Source organism: Eschrichtius robustus, chromosome X (assembly GCF_028021215.1).
Source record: "Eschrichtius robustus isolate mEscRob2 chromosome X, mEscRob2.pri, whole genome shotgun sequence".
NCBI lineage: Eukaryota > Metazoa > Chordata > Mammalia > Artiodactyla > Eschrichtiidae > Eschrichtius > Eschrichtius robustus.
The window spans coordinates 30550388-30573365 of record NC_090845.1 but is presented as its reverse complement, the minus strand read 5'-3'; the positions used below and the strand labels follow the sequence as shown (position 1 = coordinate 30573365).

The 22978-nt window shown below is 36.1% G+C and overlaps 1 protein-coding gene across 1 annotated transcript in view; it reads left to right on the top strand.

Annotated features, from left to right (window-relative positions):
* The window catches only part of DMD (dystrophin), a 1739631-nt gene that overhangs the window by 379330 nt on the left and 1337323 nt on the right, over positions 1-22978 (top strand). The window contains exons 23-26 of the mRNA XM_068533304.1: positions 6379-6549; positions 12581-12763; positions 20912-21046; positions 22527-22676. Of these exons, the coding sequence (XP_068389405.1) occupies positions 6379-6549; positions 12581-12763; positions 20912-21046; positions 22527-22676 (639 nt within the window). The remainder of the gene's footprint in view (positions 1-6378; positions 6550-12580; positions 12764-20911; positions 21047-22526; positions 22677-22978) is intronic.

Below are 22978 nucleotides of genomic sequence, written 5' to 3'. Positions count from 1 at the left end.
TCACCATTGCCCTTTTAAAAAGTTTAGTCTCTATGTTGTTGCTTTAAAGCACGGTTAATTAAAACTAGCCTTTGTCTAGCATATAAATTATTTTCATAGTAGATATTTTAAATAGTATATTCATCTTATTGCGGTCCTAAATTGACCTTATCGCATGCAGCTGTCATTCTGAACAATAAGGGCCTTTTCTTAGGCATTATTTTTATTGAATCTTTTCTCCAATGCATAACTTTATACAAGTAGTTGGATCAACAAAAGATACTTTACACTTCTATACTTGGTACAGAAATAAAATGAATGAGTAATGCATGCCTATGTACAAATATGATAAGTATTTTTCACTTTTGATTGTTAGGATTGACAAGTTTGGCTTCTTCAGTAGGTCCCTTTCAATAAATGGATTAAGATTGGGAAGTAGTTAAGAATAGCTCAGTAGAAGACATATAAAATAACTGTACATTCACATCTGAGTTCCTCATTTTTATATAGCAGAGTGTTTTATAGATATTTATTTCCAATTTTAAGATTAAGTTACGGAAAAGAAAATATTACATACACACGTAGTGTACATCAAATACTTCTTGTTCAGAAGATGAAATTTTGACCTAATGCAATGACTGCTTTTCAGTACACTCATACCTTTTTTGAAGTTAATGAGAGGTTTCATTTTACATGTATTAGAGGCAGTCAGTCTTTCATTATTTCTAAGTAACCTTTGAAAGTTGAAAAGAAATCATGCTAAAAGGCAAAAACTAAATTTGAAAAAGAAAGGAATTTGGACAAGTAAAAGTCAAGGCAAGTCACCCAGCTAATACCATCACTGACAAATGCTCAACAGTTCTGTTAACTCACAGATGAGATAGCCCTGGGTCAGCTAGCTTGCATTCTTCTCCTGCAGTAAGCTGGTTCTAGAAGGGATGTTCAGGAAAAAAATATTACTTAGAGAATAGATTATATCACTGATGTTTTCCTGGAAGGCCAGTATGAAAGGTATTTGTTTGTTGGATGCTTTTAATAGATGAATAGAAAGGACAACACCAGTTTATTTAGCGCGAGGGAGAGGACAACAGCAAAAAAAATTTTATGAGAAAATGGGCGGGAAATAAGAGTCATTAATTTTCTTTTAAGTCACAGTGAGGATTTACTATTCATGTCAGGTACGATGGGAAGCTATTAGACTTTTAGGTATAGAAGTGGCATCATGTAAAGTGGTTGTTTAAAAGTTTGCTATATAATCCTGTTATATGAAGAATAGACCAAAGGGGCACAAGTGGAAGCATGTAGGAATCCCAGTTATCCAGGTAGGAAATAATACTGGCAAAGAACAGCGGGGATGTTAGTGGAGATTGAGAGACATGAAGAAATTTGAAACGTATAATCCTCTTATGACATCGTGTTTGGTTAACTGTCCAAACCTCTCCCAATAATTTTCCAAGTTCTTCCATAGAGATAGAGCTGGTTTGAACTCTTGTTGCTCTGTCTCATTACTGTTTATTGCTTTTATGTGTATTTTCCCATTATACAGTAATTAACATGAAGAGGGGCTGTGTTATTCTAGGCAAACTGGACCAAAGTGTTGTGTGAGTCAAACTTTGTAGAAACTCTATCCTCCCTGGCCATCTTCAGCAAGCTTATCTCACTCAGTGTGGTCACTTATTTTTCTTGTTTCTTCTAACCAATTAGGCAAGTTCTTCCTTGTTATATTTTTCATCAGGGCTTTCACACTCACATCCACCCTTGATCATTATTCTTATCCTAAGTACACATTCGTTTCTTGATCTTATGTTTTATCAGACCCCATTAGAAATGGCAGTGCTTGCTGAAGGAGAATGCTTGCAGGAAGTCCAGGGTGATGGGGAGCAGGGGATGAAAGCATATTCAGAGTTTTCTGTTTTGAGCAACAGTGTTGGCTACTGTGCCTTTAAAGAAGGAAAGACTGCGAGCTAAGGGAGGAACCAAATTGACTAGCTTAATAGAATGATCAGTACTTCTATTTTGGTCATGTTTATTTTGGAGAAGCAGACAGTCAAAATGCATCTGGAATTCAAGTGGGGTACTTAAATTGAGCGTATAAACTATGTACACAAAAATAAAGATAACATTAATGTAAGATAACTCCTATCTCACAATGAAAAGATTTGTCAGACCCACTTCCCCAAAATATTTGGCCAAATTGGATAAAATAAAAACTCTGATGGATGGAGAAGACTTTCTTGTGGATGGAGAGGCAAACAATGTGTAAGAGCAAGAGCTCTGGAACCAGATTGCCTGGGTTTAGATCTTGCCTCCACCATAAACTACCTGTGTGATCCTGGAAAAGTTGCTTAATCTCTCTGTGCTTCAGTTTCCCAGTCTTTACAATGTGATGATATTACTGCCCGCTTTATAAGAATTTTAAAATAATAATTAAATGAATTTGTGTTTGTACGGTGTATAGATCAGTATCTAGCACAGAATAACCACTATGTACATGCTTGTTAAATAAAATAAATGGATATGAAATAGACATAAACCTACATATATAAAATTATAAAGCATTTATAATTTCTAAATAAATAATGTATGATTATATATTTTAATTATTAGTAGCTCTAAATTTATACTAGATAGTTATCAAGAAACACTGGATTTAGAAACCAGGTGGATGTCATTCTGGCACCTTGCAGATCATTGTCTTTCCAAGTTAATACATCTTTTGGGTGCAGTCATCCAGTCCCCTGGGTCACTCTGCCTCATTCCTTGAGTATTTTAACAGCTGACTGACTGTTACTCCTGTCATAATTCTTGGTGATTTCAGTATCTTCTTAGATGGTTCTTCCAGTTCCTGAGCCCTCGGTTCCTTGATAGCCGCTCCAGTGATTTTTGTCTTCCACCCTGCCTCAGCCACTCACTCCCAGCTTCATAACCTAGACATCGTCACTAGCGGTAACTTCTTTATAATTTCAACCTTAAGCATCACACCCCACAGCCTCCAGCACACACACAATACAACCACTGTGGAACCTGTATGGAGATTCCTCAAATAATTAAAAATAGAGCTGCCTTATGATCCAGCAATCCCACTTCTGGGTATATTTACAAAGGAAATGAAATCAGGATCTCAAGGAGATATCTGCACTCCCAAATTCATTGCAACATTATTCACAATAGCCAAGATAAGGAGACAACCTAAGCTTTGGTCAAGGATAAACAGATAAAGAAGATGTGGCACACACACACACACACACACACACACACACACACACACACACACACACACGAGTATTATTCAGCTGTGAGAAAGAAGGAAGTCCTGCAGTTTGCAACAACCTGGATGAAACTTGAGGGTATTATACTAGGTCAAATAAGTCAGAGAAAAACAAATACTGTATGATCTCAGTTATATGTGGAATCTAAAAAAGCCAAACTCAAGAGAGTAGAGTGGGGACTGCCAGGGCTTGCAGAGTCGGGGAAATGAAGAGATTCTGGTCAAGTGGTACAAACTTCTGGTTTATGATGAGGAAGTTCTTGGGATCTAATTTACAGTATGGTAACTACAGCTGACAGTTCTATATTCTATACCTGACAGTTGCTGGGATAGTAGATCTTTAATGTTTTCACGATAAAAAGAAAAATGGTAATTATGTGTGATGATGAAGGCATTTACTAATCCTATTGTGGTAATCATTTCACAATATATATGTGTACTTTAAACAGTGTTTTATGTCAATTGTATCTTAATAAAGGTGGGGGAGAAGGAAGTGGAATGGGGAGGAACAGTGCTGAATGTTAGATTTACAAATTCTAGAACAGGAAACATGAAGAACTTTCTATTTTATCAAGAGGTTGATGCAATATAATCTGCTGAAACTGTGGCGGTGGATTGGTAAATTTAAGCCTAGAAGGTTGACATCACTAATGTGATAAAGGTGAGGGAGAAATTGTGATTGTAACCTCAATGTTTTCACAGAAATCCTTCTAAAATACGAAACCACAAAAAAAAAATTCATCTCTCTCTGATCAGTTGTAGAGCTGTGGAATGTTAAATTTGGAAAAGACCTTGGAAATCTTCTGGTCCAATTGTTAGGTTAGTTAAGAAGTGGAGATAAAGAGAAATGAAGTGATGTTTCCAGGTTCACTTAGCTTGTTAGTGACTGAGTACAGGTATCCAGATTCCAAAGCTGGTGTTCTTTCCAATGCACTCATGCTGTCACCTCAAAATGAATTCCTTTTCTTTTCTTTCTTTCCTTTTAAAATAATCACTCCTGATCCCTTTCTTCTGGTTTAGTTTTATAGCATGCAATATTTTTTTTACTACAAGTCTTTGCCTAAGTTCTGTTAGTCACTCTAACATTATTGTCACTTTGCCAACTACCTCAAAAGATTATAGCAGAGTATCTAAGTAGAAATTAAACAGCTTGTTTACTTGGGATTATTATAGGCTCACTGACTATGCAAAATAATCTTTATACCTTAACTAGTGTAATTGTTAGATACATGCTTCTAGCTGTGTCAGAATGAAACATACATTTACATTTCAATAGATGAAGCACTACATTCTCCTAGGAGAGTAAAGAAATTAGTTTTAATTTAACTACATTAGGCTTAGGGTGGTTGTAAAGTGTAAGGAAAATTAATATGATGATGGTTCTGCACATATTTAGTATTTGGTAAAGTACCATGAAAACTTCATTATACTAAAATTATGCCTTATATATTAAGACTTTACAAATACAACTCTGTTATTTAAAAGATAGAACTCTACTTAATCCCAGAGAGAAGAATAACATCATTTGATTAGAGTTATTTTTTTAATTAATTTATTTATTTATTTATTTTTGGCTGTGTTGGGTCTTCGTTGCTGCGTGCGGGCTTTCTCTAGTTGCGGCGAGTGGGGGCTACTCTTCGTTGTGGTGTGCAGGCTTCTCATTGAGGTGGCTTCTCTTGTTGCGGAGCACTGGCTCTAGGCGTGCGGGCTTCAATAGTTGTGGCGCATGGGCTCAGTAGTTGTGGCTCATGGGCTCTAGAGCGCAAGCTCAGTAGTTGTGGCACACAGGCTTAGTTGCTCCGCAGCACGTGGGATCTTCCCGGACCAGGGCTCAAACCTGTGTCCCCTGCATTGGCAGGCAGATTCCTAGCCACTGCACCACCAGGGAAGTCCCTAGAGTTATTTTTTAAGGTAAAAGAGAAGCACTATATATAATCATTCTAATACTGAATTGAGATTTTTCCCTCAGTGTGTTACAGCAGGGTACTTTATAACAAGCTATTAGCATGCACGATTTTCTCTTAGGTATTTTAAGTTTTGCTATCTTTCTGGTTAATAAGTAATAAATTCTGTTATAACGTTAGTATTTCAGAAATACATGAGACTTTACAAAGCACAAGTCTCCTGGCACACGTGCTCTTTTTCAACTTGTTTTTTTAATTTAAAATTAAATACTGGGTAACTTTCACTTCAGTATAGATGTATTGGTGCTACGTGGTATCCTATTCTGTGTGTGTACATGTGTATCCCACTATTTATTTAACTAACTCTCCATGAAAGCACATTTGGGTTTGTTTCCAATACGTTGCTGTCTCCAAAGCTGAATTGAATAGTGTACATACAGCTTTGTACACTTTGTTTTGTATGATTCATTCTTTAAAGTGGAAGAGTAGACTCAGATTTATGAACATTAAGAAATTTAATGCATGTTGCCAATTTACTGTCTAAAAGGTTGTACTATGTCAGATATTTCCCTCAACGGGTATAAAAACTTTTCTTTTCCCACATCCCTGCTCAAACTGGGCATTTTTGCTAGTTTTTTCCAGTCTCATATTTGAAAACACTAATTTAATTTAATTTGCTGTTATTTAACTATAAATGATACTGAGCATCTTTTCACATGTATATGGCCTCATTTTAATTTTATTTCTGTGAATTACATGACTATGTCTTTTATCCATTTTCTGTTCTTTCTTCTTTATGAGAGTTTTCTGTAGGTATATGATTATTAAGTTCCTAGGATATTTGAACTTGTAAAACAGCATCAAAGAGCACAAAGAATTTCTACTTCTATTGTGTGCCAATAAATTTACTTTTCCAACTGAAACAATGTTTTTCTTTATTCTCCATTTGCAGAAATGCATTACCATACACAACAGCTAAACTGTGGTCTTAGGGGAATCTGTTCATTATGCCAAGCAAATGCCTATAACTCATTTTAACACTTATGTGAAATTAAGTGTATCCAATTGCTTTGAGTTACTTTCCTCATTCATGTAAGCTTTTTACTTCTTGCTTCGTCTTTTCTATCTAAGCTTTCTATTATTTACAGATTCCTCAGTAATAATATAATGGTAATGTTTTGTGACTTTCAATATTCATGCTTTACTTCTTGGTTTGTTTTATGGAAGGTCTGTGCCAGAAAGGAGGCCTTAAAGGGAGGTTTGGATAAAACTGTAAGCCTTCAGAAAGATTTATCAGAGATGCATGAATGGATGACACAAGCTGAAGAAGAATACCTAGAGAGAGATTTTGAATATAAAACCCCAGATGAATTACAGACAGCAGTTGAAGAGATGAAGGTAAAAGAAACCAAATAAAACAAATTGTGATTCTGCACAGTCAGCTCTTTTCTTGGTTTAATAGTAGAGGTTGCTTTTTGATTGATTTAGCTTCAAGTTTGATATACATTGTGTAGAATGTTTAAACTTTTTATTTATTAAGTCTATGCATTGTGGTCACAACATAAATATTGACAATCACAGTTTGGAGCATTTTCCCCTTGAAATTATGTACTATTAAGAGATTGGAATCAGCTACTCACATTAGATGTTTCCAGCTGATGCAAATTTAAACTGGAAATATGTCAAAGTGTTATCGAAATGACAGTTGGAAATGTCAACAGGCTGTGTTAATTTGGTGGTTTAAAGGGGTTTCTTAGAATTTGGGAGTACTAAATATTTTAGCTGATGGTCTTTAATATGGATAAAAGGACTGTGTTTACATGAACTTCTCTTGAAACGATAGGATAAAAAATATAACATTGATTTAGGACCAAGGAAACTGGTATGTAGCAAGGACTGAGAGGTGAAGCTTGGTAAGTGAATCTACACAACTGCGTTTCAGGATGGCCCCGGACAACTCAGTAGTCAGTGCAATCCTCTATTTGTTCATGTGTAAATCATCTCATTTTATAACTCGAAAGTATCAACTGAGGATTGAAACTTAAATGTAAGTAAATTGCCTAGCTCAGAGTGAGCACTCAATGATTTACAGCTATAATGATAATTATTATCTTCATGTACTAGCAATAACACATTATTTAACCACATTAGCCTAGGTGAAATATTAATACATACTTGTTTGGTTTGAGGCCTCATGATATAGCAAAATCATTTTGGAGCCAGACACTTGGGTTTAAAACCTGCTTTGGCCCCTTGCCAACTGTGTAAACTTGGGAAAGTTGCATAAACCCAGTGAGCTTTCATTCCCTCATTTGTGAACTGGATATCAGAATACCTGATTTTCAGAATTATTTGAAGGGTGAAACATAAAAATCCTAATGTAATACACAAAATAGATGCCCCAAACTAGTTAATTATTACTACCATTATTATTATCATTGTTGCATGGTAAGAAATTAATTATATGCACTTTATTATATATTTTATATGATTATTCAGTGAATATTGTAATTAATAGTAGAATGTGCTCACATGAAAACTCAGATGCTTAAATATCAAAGGTATCATATGGCTTTAGTCACATATAGAAAGTAAAATTAAAACATATAAGGAAGACTATATTTGGATAAACAGTAATAGTGTCTTTGAGTATTAAAAACTACGGAATCATTCTAATCTAACAATACCATACATCATTCATTTATCAAGAAATATTGTATACTTAGTAAGTGCCAAACACCCTTCTAGACACAGAATACAGTAGTGTGCAATACATAAAAGCTACCTGACTTCTTGGAATTTGCATTCTAGTTGGGGTGGGGGGGGGGGTAGGCAATGAATGGAGAAATTTAAAAATTCATTTGAGATCATGATGATTTCCCCAAAAAATAAACCAGGATTGTGAAATAAATAATAACTAGAGTTCAGGTGGGAGTTGGAGGTGGTGAGGTGCTGTTTTAGAAAGGGTTGATTTGTAGGGCATTTGTGAGGAATTATATTTAATCTGAGATATGAATCATAAGAAAAAGCCAATCTTAAAAATGTCTTATGGGGGCACATTCCATTCAGAGGGAAGAGCTCCTGCAAAGACCCTAAGGCTAACTGGGAAGAGAAAGAGGCCCACCTGCCTGAAGAGAGTAAAACAGGATAAATGACCTGAGATGATTTGGAGGGGCTGAGTAGATATCTGCTAACACAGGAGCTTTGTAGGATATGGAGGGGTTTTCATTCTTAGTGAAATGGGAAAGCCGTTGGAAGGACTATAATGATTTTAAGTTTGACTGTGGGGAGGTCCCCATTAAGGAAATTGTATCATTATAGAATGTGAGAGCTGGAGGGTACTTTGGAAGGAAACTAGTCTACACTTCCTCTGTGCGGATCAGAAAACGGAAATTCCCAGATAGGTCAAATAATTTACTCATAGTCACAGGCTTTATCTGTGGTAGAATCAAGAATATATTTCCCTCTATCCCTATCCCATTCTAAGCTGTTCTAAGCTATGATATGCCATTCCATTCCATTCTGTGAAGCATGTGCCACCCCGCTTGCCTCTCCCCTCACGTCTCAATTCCCTCATGGCTTTTCTCACCATCTCTTCTAATGCTGCATAGCCACTGCTTCAGATCCCTAAGGAGATAATCAGCAGTCAGCTTGTGTTCAGCTATTCTGTGTTTCCTAGTTCCTTTGTTTGGATATGACCCTCTCTCCTCATTCCTTGAACACTGCTTATCTGGCTAACCACTCAGTCAGATCCCTTTTCCTTTTCCTTTTCCAGTACTGGAGAGTAGACTGTCTCAAATTTTTTAAAAAAGTTATACACAATCCCTGAAATGAGTGGCCCAACTAATCAGTTCACACTGATTTGCATGTTTTAATAACAGATTTAGCTACAAAACTGGTGCATATGGGGGTAATATTGAAAAGAGGAAAAGTTCAGGCAGCCTGTGTCCACAACAGCAAAGGGAGTTGGCATTTCTTGTGTTTTCTGTCTGCCAGTCAAGGTAATCTCTTTCAGTCTGTTTCCCTACCTAGAGGGTAGTGATAGTACCTTGTCCAGGCTTCCACCTGTGCTCCTGTTGAGAGCAAATTTTTCTTGATTGTCGGAAGAGACTGATAGACCTACTTCGGCATCTCTCCTTGATTTAGTCAGATAAAAAGTAGAGACTTTCTGTTTCTTTACTTTTCTCTCCTGTGTTTTACTTGAAAATGATAATGCTGTTTTTGACTTCTTTTTTCTCTGTAAACAAAACTTTTCTATTAACGTAAAAGAGCCAAGGGGAGCGTTTCATTAGCAACATCTGATTCCAAAATTCTTTTGAAGGTCTGAAGTGACTGTATGCTGAAATTTATATTAAACCCTTTAAAAAAAACTCTGGAATTTCAGTTTTTGACGGTTTTCTTTCTTTCTTTTTAAATTTTTTACAATATGGTAACTCTAGTCCTAGTGTTTACTAGGAATTACATACATGTATTTGCTATTCTCATTCTGTGGGGGGCAGGCTAGAGCAATCCCAATGGAGGGAGGATCAGAGTCACCTGGAAGACTGTTAACACACAAGAGTTCTGGGCCCAACCCTAGGATTTCTGTTTCAGTAAGTCTGAGGTGGAGCCTGAGATTTTTCATTTCTAAAAAGTTTCCAGGTCATGCCAAGGAATAAGTTCCAAGGTGGTTCCAAGGAACCACATTTTGACAACCACTGGTTCGAAGTATTGGCAATGAAAAGTGAGCTTATGATAGTTAGCTTCCTAGAAATATATGGAAAAAAAGCCACCACTTCTGATGAGGATTATGTCTAAACTATACCAGTCATTTAGTTATCTACCTTTCCCTGCAGTGGAGAAATTGGTCATGATCTCCTTTTCTCTTACCATTCTTCTCTGAACCTTTCCCAATTTCTAAGCCTGATTTTAAAAAAGAACTTATGAAAGCCTAAACATCAGGGGGAAATGTTTCTTATTCTGCATTTTTGATCGTTTCTTGGGTTGTTTGTAATTTGCGTAAAATGCAATTTCATTCACTGGATCCACTACATCACGTTCCTTCTTCATCTCACAGAGGATTTGAGATGGGCTTAACAGAAGCTATGTGAAAGAAAAGATGTAACTCCCAGGATGATTTACTTAAACTCTCTGAACCTCGGTTCTCGGATGTGTAATATAGAGAAAACAAAACTCATTTCACAAGGTTTCGTTAAAGATCCAATGAGGTAGTACATACGACATGTCTGTCATAGCACACAGTAGCACATACTAAGTGATTATTGTTTGTCAAAGTTGTTTTTAATGCTAAAATTACAATGGCCAAAATATGGTTTGCGTAGAAACAAATCCCATGCTCAGTGTGCCAAAAAACAGATTTATTTAGAATTTTGAAATAAAATTTCAATCAATTAAAATCAGTGAAGGCAATCATTTAATAGTCAAAACAACTTGCATTTGCCGTCGTATTTTATACTTTTTAAGGCATTATGGGACTAAATCCAAAGGCATAGAGTGATTGTGTTGAAAATTAGAAAGGCATTTTATAGCTGACTTTGTCCGTTTACTGCCCATATCCCCTTACTCTGACTACCATACTGCATATAGGCACAACTTCCACCTGCCAGAATCTGCATTTCTTTACCTGACAGCTTTCTGAGGCCACCGAATCCCACTTTTTCCACGTGAGTATGGCTTCACATACTAGGAAATTAACATTCCCCCAACAGGGTTCAACCAATGATGGGAGATGGTGTATAAATACCCCAGTGCCCTCACCCCTGAGTGGGATAAACCTGAGGCCTGTGTTTCCCAGAGCTTCCTGGCAGGATTAAACTCCAGTCACCAACAGCAATTGCTGGGTTAATAAGTATACCCTTCTAATCTCCACTCTCTTTCCATTCCCCATCTCCCTACCACTATTTCCTTCACATCGTGCATAAACTACTTATGCTGGAAAGCTCGTCTCAAGGTCGGCCTTCATAGTAACCCACAGATGAATAGCAACACTCCTGTAGTTGAACAAGTTGAGTTTATTACTTTTGGTAATGAGGGAGAATACACACCATGGGTAACCATGGGTTATATGAGTAAGAGAGTATTCAAACCTGTTGTAGGATTTGGGTTTGTGTTAGATGATTTAAGGGAGGGTTTAAGGGTTTTGCTCTGGATTTCATGTTGTCACCGAGTAGGAGTAACTCTGTGATTGGGTATCTTAACACATTTTTCCTGGAAGGAGAGCAGACTAGAGAGAGGCTGAAGATACGTAATAATTGAAAAAGAAGCAGCAGTGACTCATTAACAGGATGGGGAAGTGTCCGATATTTTCTGGTTTGGACATTGTTTATGTTTTTGTCTATATTCTTACATGATTATGGAGTGGAATTTCTGTCATGATCTGCAGTGGTAATAAAGTAGCATGTCTGATATTGATGTTTTGTGAAACAGTTTATCTTCAACACAAGAGTACCAAGGCATAGCTGTACTAGGCCAGCCCCCTCATGTCAGGAATTTCTCTTCTCTTTCTCTTATGCGTTTTCAGTTACTGAACACAGCTTTCTTTTATCAAAATATGTTCCAAATATAGCATTAAGAAGACTTATTTCTGTGTTAATTATTCTTTGATTTAAATAATGATATTTGTACTGATTTCAATATTATTCATCCATCTGAGTAATTTATAAGTGATTTCAATTCTAGACTATGAGATATTTTTGAACCTAGTTAGCACTGAAATATTTGTTTCTTGCTTATTTCACGTGTGTGTGTGTGTATATATGTGTGTGTGTGTGTGTGTGTGTGTGTGTGTATTCTCCACAAATACACATCCACATACAGACTACTTTTCAAACTATTCTGATTAAAGATCTGTTACATTCTGATTATAAATTTTTTCCTGCAAGTTTCCAATTGTCACTGAACTCAAATTTTTAAAAAATTTTATTTACTTAATTTATTTATTTTGGCTGTGTTGGGTCTTCATTGCTGCACGTGGGCTTTCTCTAGTTGCAGCGAGAGGGGGGGTAGTGGGGGCTCCTCTTTGTTGTGGTGCGCGGGCTTCTCATTGCGGTGGCTTCTTTTGTTGCAGAGCACGGGCTCTAGGCGTGCGGGCTTCAGTAGTTTTGGCGCGCAGGCTCAGTAGTTGTGGCACGCAGGCTCAGTAGTTTTGGCGCACGGGCTTAGTTGCTCCACGACATGTGGGATCTTCCCGGACCAGAGCTCGAACCCATGTCCCCTGCATTGGCAGGCGGATTCTTAACCACTGCGCCACCAGGGAAGTCCTTTCACTAAACTCAAATTTATGGAAGTGATTGTAGTCAGTATTGGATTTATTTTTATTAATCTCATTCTAACAGAGATGTTGCAAGGAAGAAAGAATATGATATATAGGAATGCATCTTGAAAGTAAAGTCATTGCCTTGCTATTAAGAGAGCATTGTTTATTTTTCAGAGAGCTAAAGAAGAGGCCCAGCAAAAAGAAGCAAAAGTGAAACTCCTCACTGAGTCTGTAAACAATGTCATAGCTCAAGCTCCACCTGCAACACAAGAGGCCTTAAAAAAGGAACTTGACACTCTGACCACCAACTACCAGTGGCTCTGCACCAGGCTGAATGGGAAATGCAAGACTTTGGAAGTCAGTTGCTTTTCTTGATCTTTCTCAATTACTATATGTCAACTTATGGTTGTATGTGAAGCATAGTGATTAAGAACACAAACTCTGGTTTAAGACTACTTAGGCTCAAATTCTTCACTCAGGCACTTACAGGTTTGCAACTGTGGGCCATTTGCTTAACTTGTATAAACCTGTTTCCTATCTATAAAATGGACATAAAAATAATACTGATTTCATAGAGTGAGAAAATTAAATAAGCTATTCTATATAAAGTACTTAGCCTAGCACTCAATAAATGTGAGCCGCTCCCAGTCTGTTGTTGTTGCTATTATTATTATTAATTATTATTATTATTAGGTCACAAAATCCCATGAATAAGTTTTCTCAAGATTCATAGAAACTGGTCTCTCTTTTTTCATATATTTGAATGTCCATAAAGTCATATAATTATCTTAGCAGGAAGGTATTCAGGGGAGAAAGTATATCTTATTATAATTCTCTTTAATAATTGCTGTGCCCTATAGAGTTCTTTACAAGACATATTGTCTAACTAGCTTTTTTTTGGACATTTTACATTATATTAATTTATTATCATAAGTCCTGCCTTATCTTTCCCATATGCTTTACTCCTTAGGTTATGATACTCTGAATATACTTGATAAGGAATTCAGATACCCCAACTGATTACCATGTAATTGTATAAAAAGCAAACTGTGATTCTCCATGTGAAAATACTGTTTATTAGCAGTAGGTATCATGTCAAGGACGCCACAACTTTACCTACTACCAAATGCTGAAGCCGCCAGATACTGCACACCAATTGGGCTTTAAATTCAGCCAACTTCTCCTGCATAAACTGAGTCATCTTTGTGAATATAGTTGATAAAGAATTCAGGTGTCCCATTATTGTTGAAGAACATGATTGTTTAGGAAGCTTTTTATATTGAGTGTTTGATGTTTAGAGGCAGATACAACTCAGACCAATAGAGTAGACCTTTAAAAAATATTAAAACTGTATCCTTCACCCTGTACCCAAGATTTCCAATATTACAACTCCAAGTTTCTCCACTGTCAATTCCAGTTCCTTCTTTATTTATCAGTCCCTGTTCATTTTTTATCCAATTCACTCCTCACACACTTGCCTAGTGCCTTCTGTATCCAAGGAACTATTATAGTTGCTGAGAATATAAAGGAAAATATCTTCAATTGGTGCTATGTCAGTACTACAGAAAATAAAACAAAGAATGGGAAGAGACAACACTGAAAGTTTCAAGGAAGTCACAACTGATTCAATATCATGTTATATGAGATAAGGACATTTCATATCTAGGGAAGTGCTTTCTGATCATATTCAAATAAAACATTTAAACATTGTTTACTTAGGTTCCTAATTTCTTTACATCATCATTATTCTTTGCTTTCTATTATTCATGTTGTTCACTTAAAAATATGCTACTCTGGAGAAATGTCTATTTAGGTCTTCTGCCCATTTTGGATTGGGTTGTTTGTTCATGTACCACAATGTTCATTGCAGCTCTATTTACAACAGCCAGGACGTGGAAGCAACCTAAGGGTCCATTGACAGATGAATGGATAAAGAAGATGTGACACATATATACAGTGGAATATTACTCAGCCATAAAAGAAAGGAAATTGAGTTATTTGTAGTAAGGTGGATGGACCTAGAGTCTGTCATGCAGAGTGAACTAAGTCAGAAAGAGAAAAACAAATACCGTACGCTAACACATATATATGGAATCTTAAAAAAAAAAAAATGGTTCTGAAGAACCTAGGGGCAGGATAGGAATAAAGGCACAGACATAGAGAATGGACTTGAGGACACAGGGAGGGGGAAGGATAAGCTGGGACGAAGTGAGAGCGTGTCATGGACATATATACACTACCAAATGTAAAATAGATAGCTAGTGGGAAGCAGCCGCTTAGCACAGGGAGATCAGCTCCTTGCTTTGTGACCACCTAGAGGGATGGGATTGGGAGGGTGGGAGGGAGATGCCAGAGGGAGGGGATATGGGGATATATGTATACATATAGCTGATTCACTTTGTTATATAGCAGAAACTAACACAACACTGTAAAGCAATTATACTCCGATAAAGATGTTAAAAGAAATACGCTACTCCTCCAGAAATCTATTTTGGGATACGTTTTCCAAAATTAATTAATTTTCATATTAATAACAAAATTTTCAAGATTTTTAATGAATTATCCTTCCATTTCTCATCTGTAAGGACACTTCTAAACTTTCCTCTTTGTGTTAAAGTTATCAAGTTATTTAGTCTCTCTTTATTCCTTCTCCACTGGTTTGGAATACATATGCTATTTATTTTAATGGAACCCCTAATTACAATATTATCTTGCATACCTTAATCCACAAAGTTCACCAACAATAAATATTTCTACACACCTAACAATGATACAGCAGAACCACTAGAATCATTTAAGTTTGAATTTATTTCCCATCTTCCATATTGTTGTTGCACCCTATTTCTTATCCCCCTAAATTAGTCAGTGCTGTTGCCACTGTGTTGTTGAAATTATTATTATTAACATTTATTTAGATTTGCCATCACTATTTTACCAATTTCTGTGATGATTTTTGCTTTTCCGTAGCCTTCTTTAGCTTCTGCTCTTTCATTGAGTGTGAATAGCAAGTGCTCTCAGACTTTGTATGACTGAAAAGGCCTTTTTTTTTTTTTTGCTCTCAGTGTTGAGGAATGGCCTAGCTGAGCATATAGTTATGCCAGGGGAGGTATTTTTTTACAACACTGAAAAATGTTATTCTGTTTTCTTCTGAAATGTCTTGCTGTCAAGAAGTCTGCTGCCAAATTATCGTTTCTTTATAATTTTCTCAGGTACATTTCCATTTTCTCTTTGTCTTTGATGCTTTGCAGTTTCAGTCTATTTATCTATGTGTAATTTGCTTTCATTTATACTTTGTCACCTGGTGTATTAATAAGAAAAGAAAGATTCTTTCTTTCTTTGGTGGTCTCCAAAAAACTTTTTTGGAGGTTTTCTTTCTCCTAATCTCTCCATTCCTTCCTAGGGGAACCTTTATTGGATCTATGAAGAATCTCCCCATCCTGTATTCAGATTCTTGGCTTCTTTTTAATATTTTCTATATTTCTATCTCTATCTTTTGGATTCTGGGTAATTTTCTAAAATCCGTCTTCCAGTTCTCAAATTTTCTCTTCACCTGCCTAGTGCATAATTTATGCTTTGATATATAAATACATTCGTCTCTGCATTCACATCTATCTATATGTGTGTGTGTTTGTATTTTTTCAAAGACTGTATTTTCCATTTCTCAATGTTTTACTTAGTTGTTTTGCCAGTCTGTCTCTTTTGCATAATCTTCTGCTTTTGTGTAATTCTGTTTTTTCCTTTAAACAATTTAAACTTATGTAATATAGTTGGTTGAGAAATCTCAACTTAACGAGTAATAAGCATGAAACAGTTTTGGTTTTCCAGTAACTAAAACCAACCAGGTTAAACTCCATTTTCTGCCTATAGTTGGCTTTTTAATCAGTATTTCAGTGTGATCCTGTAAGTTTTCATTTACTTTTAGTTATTAAAAGTCTCATATAAATTTTTTGTTTTTATTTTTTTAATTTTATTTTTGGCTGCATATGGTATTGTTTTTCTCTTTTTGGCTGCGTTTGGGCTTCGTTGCTGCGCTCGGGCTTTCTTTAGTTGCAGCGAGCGGGGGCTACTCTTCGTTGCAGTGCATGGGCTTCTCATTGCGGTGGCTTCTCTTGTTGCGGAGCACGGGCTCTAGGCATGCAGGCTCAGTAGTTGTGGCTCGCAGGCTCTAGAGTGCAGGCTCAGTAGTTGTGGTGCACGGGCTTCATTGCTCTGCGGCATGTGGGATCTTCCTGGACCAGGGCTCAAACCCGTGTCTCCTGCATTGGCAGGCGGATTCTTAACCACTGTGCCACCAGGGAAGCCCTAAAAGTCTCATATAAATTTTGATCTCATACTTTATTAAAATCTTCCACCAACTTAATCTTGTGGGGTCAGTAATTTATACAGATGTGGGAGTGAGAAAAAAAGATCTTACAGTCCTCTTCTCTCAATTTCTGGATAGTAATCTTCTAATTTTAGTATATGGGAGGATAAGGAAGGAAAAATCCTCTTCATCTGATGTTCTTTCTTTGGCTGGCTGCAGTTGCTGTTAACTTTTTTGTTAACACCCACACACATCTGTGGTGATGAGTCTGTTATCACCAGACTCTATAGGTTATCACTACTGGTCTGGCTTGTTCTCTATAGGTTTGTTGTGGTCTGATGGAGAGCCCAGTTGGCCTTGTTCACATGGACTTTGAACCCTAGAAAAGATTTCCTAAGCATACATGATAACCTTGGAGTATTCAACAAGAATTTCAGGCTGACTCTTGCCAGTAGCCTTATACCACGTTGAAAATTAAACCTTTTTGTCTTACCCACTATATCTCAAATCAGCCTGTGGGCACTGGCAAATCCCATATTACGTAACTCTTAGGAATGAGAAATGTGAAATAGTTGTCCTTGATTCCTCTTTGGCCATACCAGCATCTCAGTAGGGAATGCATGTCAACCATTCCTTTCTGAATATACCCACCCACTTGAAGAGCATTGCTCTTTTAGATCCTGTAAAGAAAAGGGACCAAGGGACCAGATGAGTTTCCCCTAAACATAAAAAGGTAAGAAAAAAGGATTGCCTAACTTTTCAAATTCTCCTCTCTTCATGTTCCCCCAGTGCCCTCCCCATTAGCCGGCTCTCTATAGATGAGGGCTTGTAGAAACATCTAGCAGAAGTTTTACCAACATGGAATGTAGGGAACTTAGCCCTTTTATTTCTTAAGTATGAATTCTGGTTGTTAGTCTGAAGAAAAGTAGATCCTACTGGCGACTTTTATCACCAGGCTCAACTTATTTATTATAAATTTTTTAAAAAATTGTTCTGTTATCCCTGATCACAATGTATGGATTCTACCATTTGTTACAACTGTTGACTCCCTCTAATGGTAGTGAATTTTGTCACACGGCTTGTAATTTTTTTCTTTGTGAGCTCATCTGTAGTAGGAATTATACTTTACTGGAAATCCCTTCTGTGCTAGGCTATTGGAGGGTCCTTATGAGTCTTTTCTATTTGTCCCTACCAGAGTCTGAGAGATGTTATGTTCTATCCTCGTGTGTGATATAAACTTAAGTTTCACTTCCTTACGGGTGGATCCTTATTTTCCAACCAAAATCCAAAGGATCCTCAGCTTTCTTGCTAATTCCTTATACTCCAGTGGATGGGGATTTTATAGTTCTTGTTTCCAGGATAGGTGACACCCAGCTTTATGCTTTTCCATCTCCCTGGAATGCATGAGACCAATGCCTCTTTTCCCATCCCAAATTAGTTTTGAATACCCCAGCTTTTATGTTCTGATATGCCAGTATTTTGTTAAGCTTGGTTTCCCAACCTTTGGTGCACTTAACTTCCCCTTTTATTTCTGCCACCTGAGGATTTTTCATACTTGTTTCATAAATCAGCTGTGAATTTAAGAGGTTTCTTTTAAATATTTTATCTAGCATTTTAATATGACTGGAGCAGGTTGGGGGGAGGGATTACCACATCAGCTCCATTTTGAGTGGAAGTTTCCTTTTTCATTTGTACTTTCTTCAAAGCCGCTTTGAATTTGGTGATTTCAAGGTAATTTTAAGTTCCAAATTGTTAAACTTAACAGTTATTCTAAGTGGCTTTTAGCTCCAATTCAGGCTGCAAGACTATATTTTATTTTGCAAAGGTGACCTGTAAAGCCAGTACATTCAGCCTCTCCAGCTGTGTCCTTCAGATGCATTGAGGACACAAGAGGCCATCCATCCTGATGGTTAAATCAGCAAGGTAGTTCGTTATCTCAATCTGCACCAAAGTTAATAAGACACGTTACCAATCGCATCTCCTTATCTTCAAAGCTCTAACGTACCGTCGGGTATTAGATGGGATATTTGTATTTTCCCACTGGGATCTTTGCCCAGAAGGAAGACAGCCTGTAGTCCAGCATGAGCTGGACATGACCCAGATTTAAGATTTCTATCACTTTTTAAAGCAAAATACTTAATTTCACTTTCTGTAATAAACTGTACATAAAACACTAAGCAAGAATTGGTAGGCTGGCAAGGCAGGTTAGACTGATACTTTTCATCAGTTAGAGAGAGAATGTTCTCCATCATTTGCAAGGGCTATGAGCAAAGGTGAAAATATGGGGAATCTGATAGAATTTTTAGTTTCTCCTAAAATAAAACTTACTTCCTATGCTTCATTTTTGGTTGTGGGGGAGGGGTTGCAGGTGGTAGTGATTGCACTGCTATATCTATAAATTTGCCCAATACTACCAATCTCCAAGCTAATGGAAAATGACTCTTTTAATATTCTTATCCTCTAATGTATCTTCCTACTTTTTCCCAGCAGACATAACCCTAATCCAGAAAATTGTCTTTATTATTTCTCTGCTTAAAAAAAATGTATCATACATATGTGGATGCCTAAACAATATACTGCTCAACTTTGCTTGTTTTGAGGGTTGTAGAAAGTGGTAACCTATAATATATCGTTTTCTGGGGCTAGCTCTTTTTGTTCAACATTTTTGTGTCTGGGCCTCATCCATATGGTTCTCTTTGGTGAAGTTTTCATTTTTGCTTCTGTATTCTCTGCGTAAATATGATACAGTGTATTTGTACATTTTCTTGCCACTGGACATCAAGGTTCTTTTCCTTCTTTTTTTTATTTTGGTTATTACAAAAAGTACTGAAATGAACATTCTTGTAACTCTCTTTGTTGTCCATCCAAACCAGTTTCTCTGAGGATGTGTATGGAAAAGTGGAGTTGCTGGGTTGTTAGGTATGTGAATATTCACCTTACTGGGAATGACGTTGTTTTCCAAAATGATCATTCTAGTATACACACCCACCAGCAATAAATACAAATTTGTGTTAATGTGTATCTTCTCTCACACTTGGAATTGTCAAACTTCTCATTTGTGTCAGTCAACATGTTAAATATCTCACTGTAATCCTGACATACGTTCTCCTGGTTACTAATGAGTCTGAACATATTTGTGAATGTTTATCACATGTATCTTTTTCTTTCAAATACTGGTTCAGGATTTTGTTTCATTCTTCTTTTAGGTTATTTGTTCATCTTTTAACTGATTCAGTGTTCCTTTCATATTCATCTATTTCCAGTTTTGCAGTTGTTTTCTTCAAGTTTGAGGCTGTTTTTCAATTTCTTTCTTGTGTTCTTTGATAAGTAGGTTTTAATTCTAATGTAATTAAATGTATTTATATCTTTCTTATGGTCAGTTTTTACAAAATGTCTTATTTTAGATATTCTTCCCCATCCCAAGGTCAAAAAAAGTCTCTTCTATATTCTTCTGGTAGCAGTCTTAAAATTTTGCTTTTTCATATATGAGTACTTTTGAATATTAATTAGTTTTTTCAGTGTATATCAAAAGCCATTGAAAAATAATCATATCCTCAAAATAGTTCGTATTCATATTTCTAATAATATACCACAAGGAAATAATTTAAAATATGGAAAAATCCATACTCATGATGATGGTCACCAGAAAGATACAATAGCAAACAAAACTAAGGAAACCAAACTATAGCTACTTAAATGAAACCTTAGATTTTTATGAAAAAATATATCTTCCTAATAATATAGAAAAAAAATATAGGATATAATGTTTATTAAAAAGAGAGCTGTAGTTAAATCCATACTTTACTTTTAACTCGTTATTTATATATGATAAAATTTAGAGGAGGTCACAGAAAGTGGTAATACTTGATGTGTTAGGATGCTAGGTTTATACGTGCAGTTTTATATATGTTTTTATTTTTTCTATTTCCCAGACTGTAATGTTGATGAATTATTTTTTATTTAAAAAAGTAAATCACTGAGTCTTGAATTTATTCGTGTAATAAAATGTTTCCTCAATGATTTGTAATTATAGACATATTAGATGCTCAAAATGACTAGTTGCATTTTCAATGATCTACAAAGAAAAGGTGAAAAATATAAAATATGTTTTATTTTTAGAAGCTTTAAAAATGGAAACGGCAAAATTGCACACTCACTGTTCTATCAAAATATTTCATCTGTGATATACATTTCTTTCACAGGAAGTTTGGGCATGTTGGCATGAGTTATTGTCCTACTTGGAGAAGGCAAACAAGTGGCTAAATGAAGTAGAATTTAAACTTAAGGCCACTGAAAATGTTCCTGGTGGAGCTGAGGAAATCTCTGAGGTGCTAGATGTAAGTTGTGAATTAATATAATTGTGATAATTAATATGCATTATTGAAAGATGGCAAGAATCAAATAGAAAATAAATTCAAAGAAAACCAGGCAGAGAGTATAGTTGCTATGCCTTCCCCAGCACCAGCACTTGGGATGAAACCTTTGATTCCTCTCTGAACCTTCCAGTGTTAAGGTTTTAAAGAGAATTTAAATAACCTCTTAGAGAGGACATATGCCTTTTGCTATATCACTATGTTCTATGTTGACATTTTTCTTTACCTGCTTAAATCTACTACAGACCTTGTGAAGACAGTTTGAATGCAGTTTTGCTCCATTGGAGTAGAGATAAACAGGATGATAATGTAAAACATTATTTCCAGTTTAAAAGCTACCTTCACTGAGTTGGAACATATTTTTTAACTATTTAAAATCATACATTTATACCTTATAGAATGTTTCAAGGTATTAAATAGGCATGCTTTGATATTGGAAATGTATCTTTAAAATGTTCATACATTTTAGTACATAGAGAATTTTAGTACATTTTCAAGGTTTACTTTGGAGATCTTTAAAAAGTAAAATTTAAAGGAGTTTGCATGTATAAGCTTTGATTTATGTGAATTTCTGACAATCATTTATGTCCTATGCATTTTATTGTACTTTTGGCTAATCCTTTATATGTAATGAATATGTAGTTTTAGCCTATGTATTGTGTGTAGAGCCACTTGTAGTGCAGCCCCTTTGTAAATCTGCTGAAATAGGGTACATAAATTAATCAAAATGTGAAGAAAATGTGAAATGTTTTTGACTGAATAGAACTGGAATCCTAGGACATTGCAGCAGAAACCTGGGCATGATTATATCCAACTTCCTTACTTTTGCAAGAGAATTGTAAAACTTGGCGAGGTATCAAAGAACAATGAGAGAGGCCTCAAATAGACTATAATTATGTCCCTGTCCTATTCGGAGATGTTCAGTGACCAAACATTCGTTGTGAACTAACAGTGTGAAGCATCTTCCAAAAAAGATGGAACAAACTTGCAAAGTTATACCGCATGAGTAAAAGGATCATGGCCAGAACAAAGGATGTGATCATGCACTTATCCTGCTAAATGAACAGATTGAAGGACCTCATCCTTGTTTTTATTGTCTCCCAGTCCAAAGATGGCTACTTTACCTCTAAGCCGTGTGTGTGTGAAACAGTGTGAAGGCCAGAGGGATTTCTTCTGAAGTACTGTGACTTTTTTTTAATGTGAGAAGGGAAACCCTGCTCTTGAATTTGTACCTATGTACATTGTCAGAATCATGTCACTTGGCCATCACTAGCTATAAGAGAAGTTGGGAAATTGAGTGTCTTAACTTCCAGGTTTTATGGTAGAGAGCCTCAGAGAAGAAGGTAGCCGTGAATCATATGATTCTAAAGCCATTGAACTAACCCAAACTAGTGATGGCTTTAGAAAAATAAGTGAAATAGTAATTATTGCAAATGTATTTCAGTCACTCGAAAATGTGATGCAACATTCAGAGGATAACCCAAATCAGATTCGCATATTGGCACAGACCCTAACAGATGGCGGAGTCATGGATGAACTGATCAATGAGGAACTCGAGACATTTAATTCTCGTTGGAGACAACTACATGAAGAGGTATGCCGAGAAGAGTGCAAAATCTCTTTAAACTAATTTGCATAAAGACTAGCATATACCTTTATGCCTCTCAGTCAAAATGAGGAATAATTTAAATATTAGCTCAGCTTCCAGGTTGTAGAAACTTTCAAGTTCTAGACATGGATGAAATATTTATATGTGTATCATATCATTTTATCTTACAAAAACTTTATAAAGTATGGGTTTTAATAGGAAACCTGAGACAGACCAAGTACAGTAACTCACTCAGATCTTCAAATGAGTAAATAGTTAATCTGGTGTGCAAAATCGGATCTTATCTG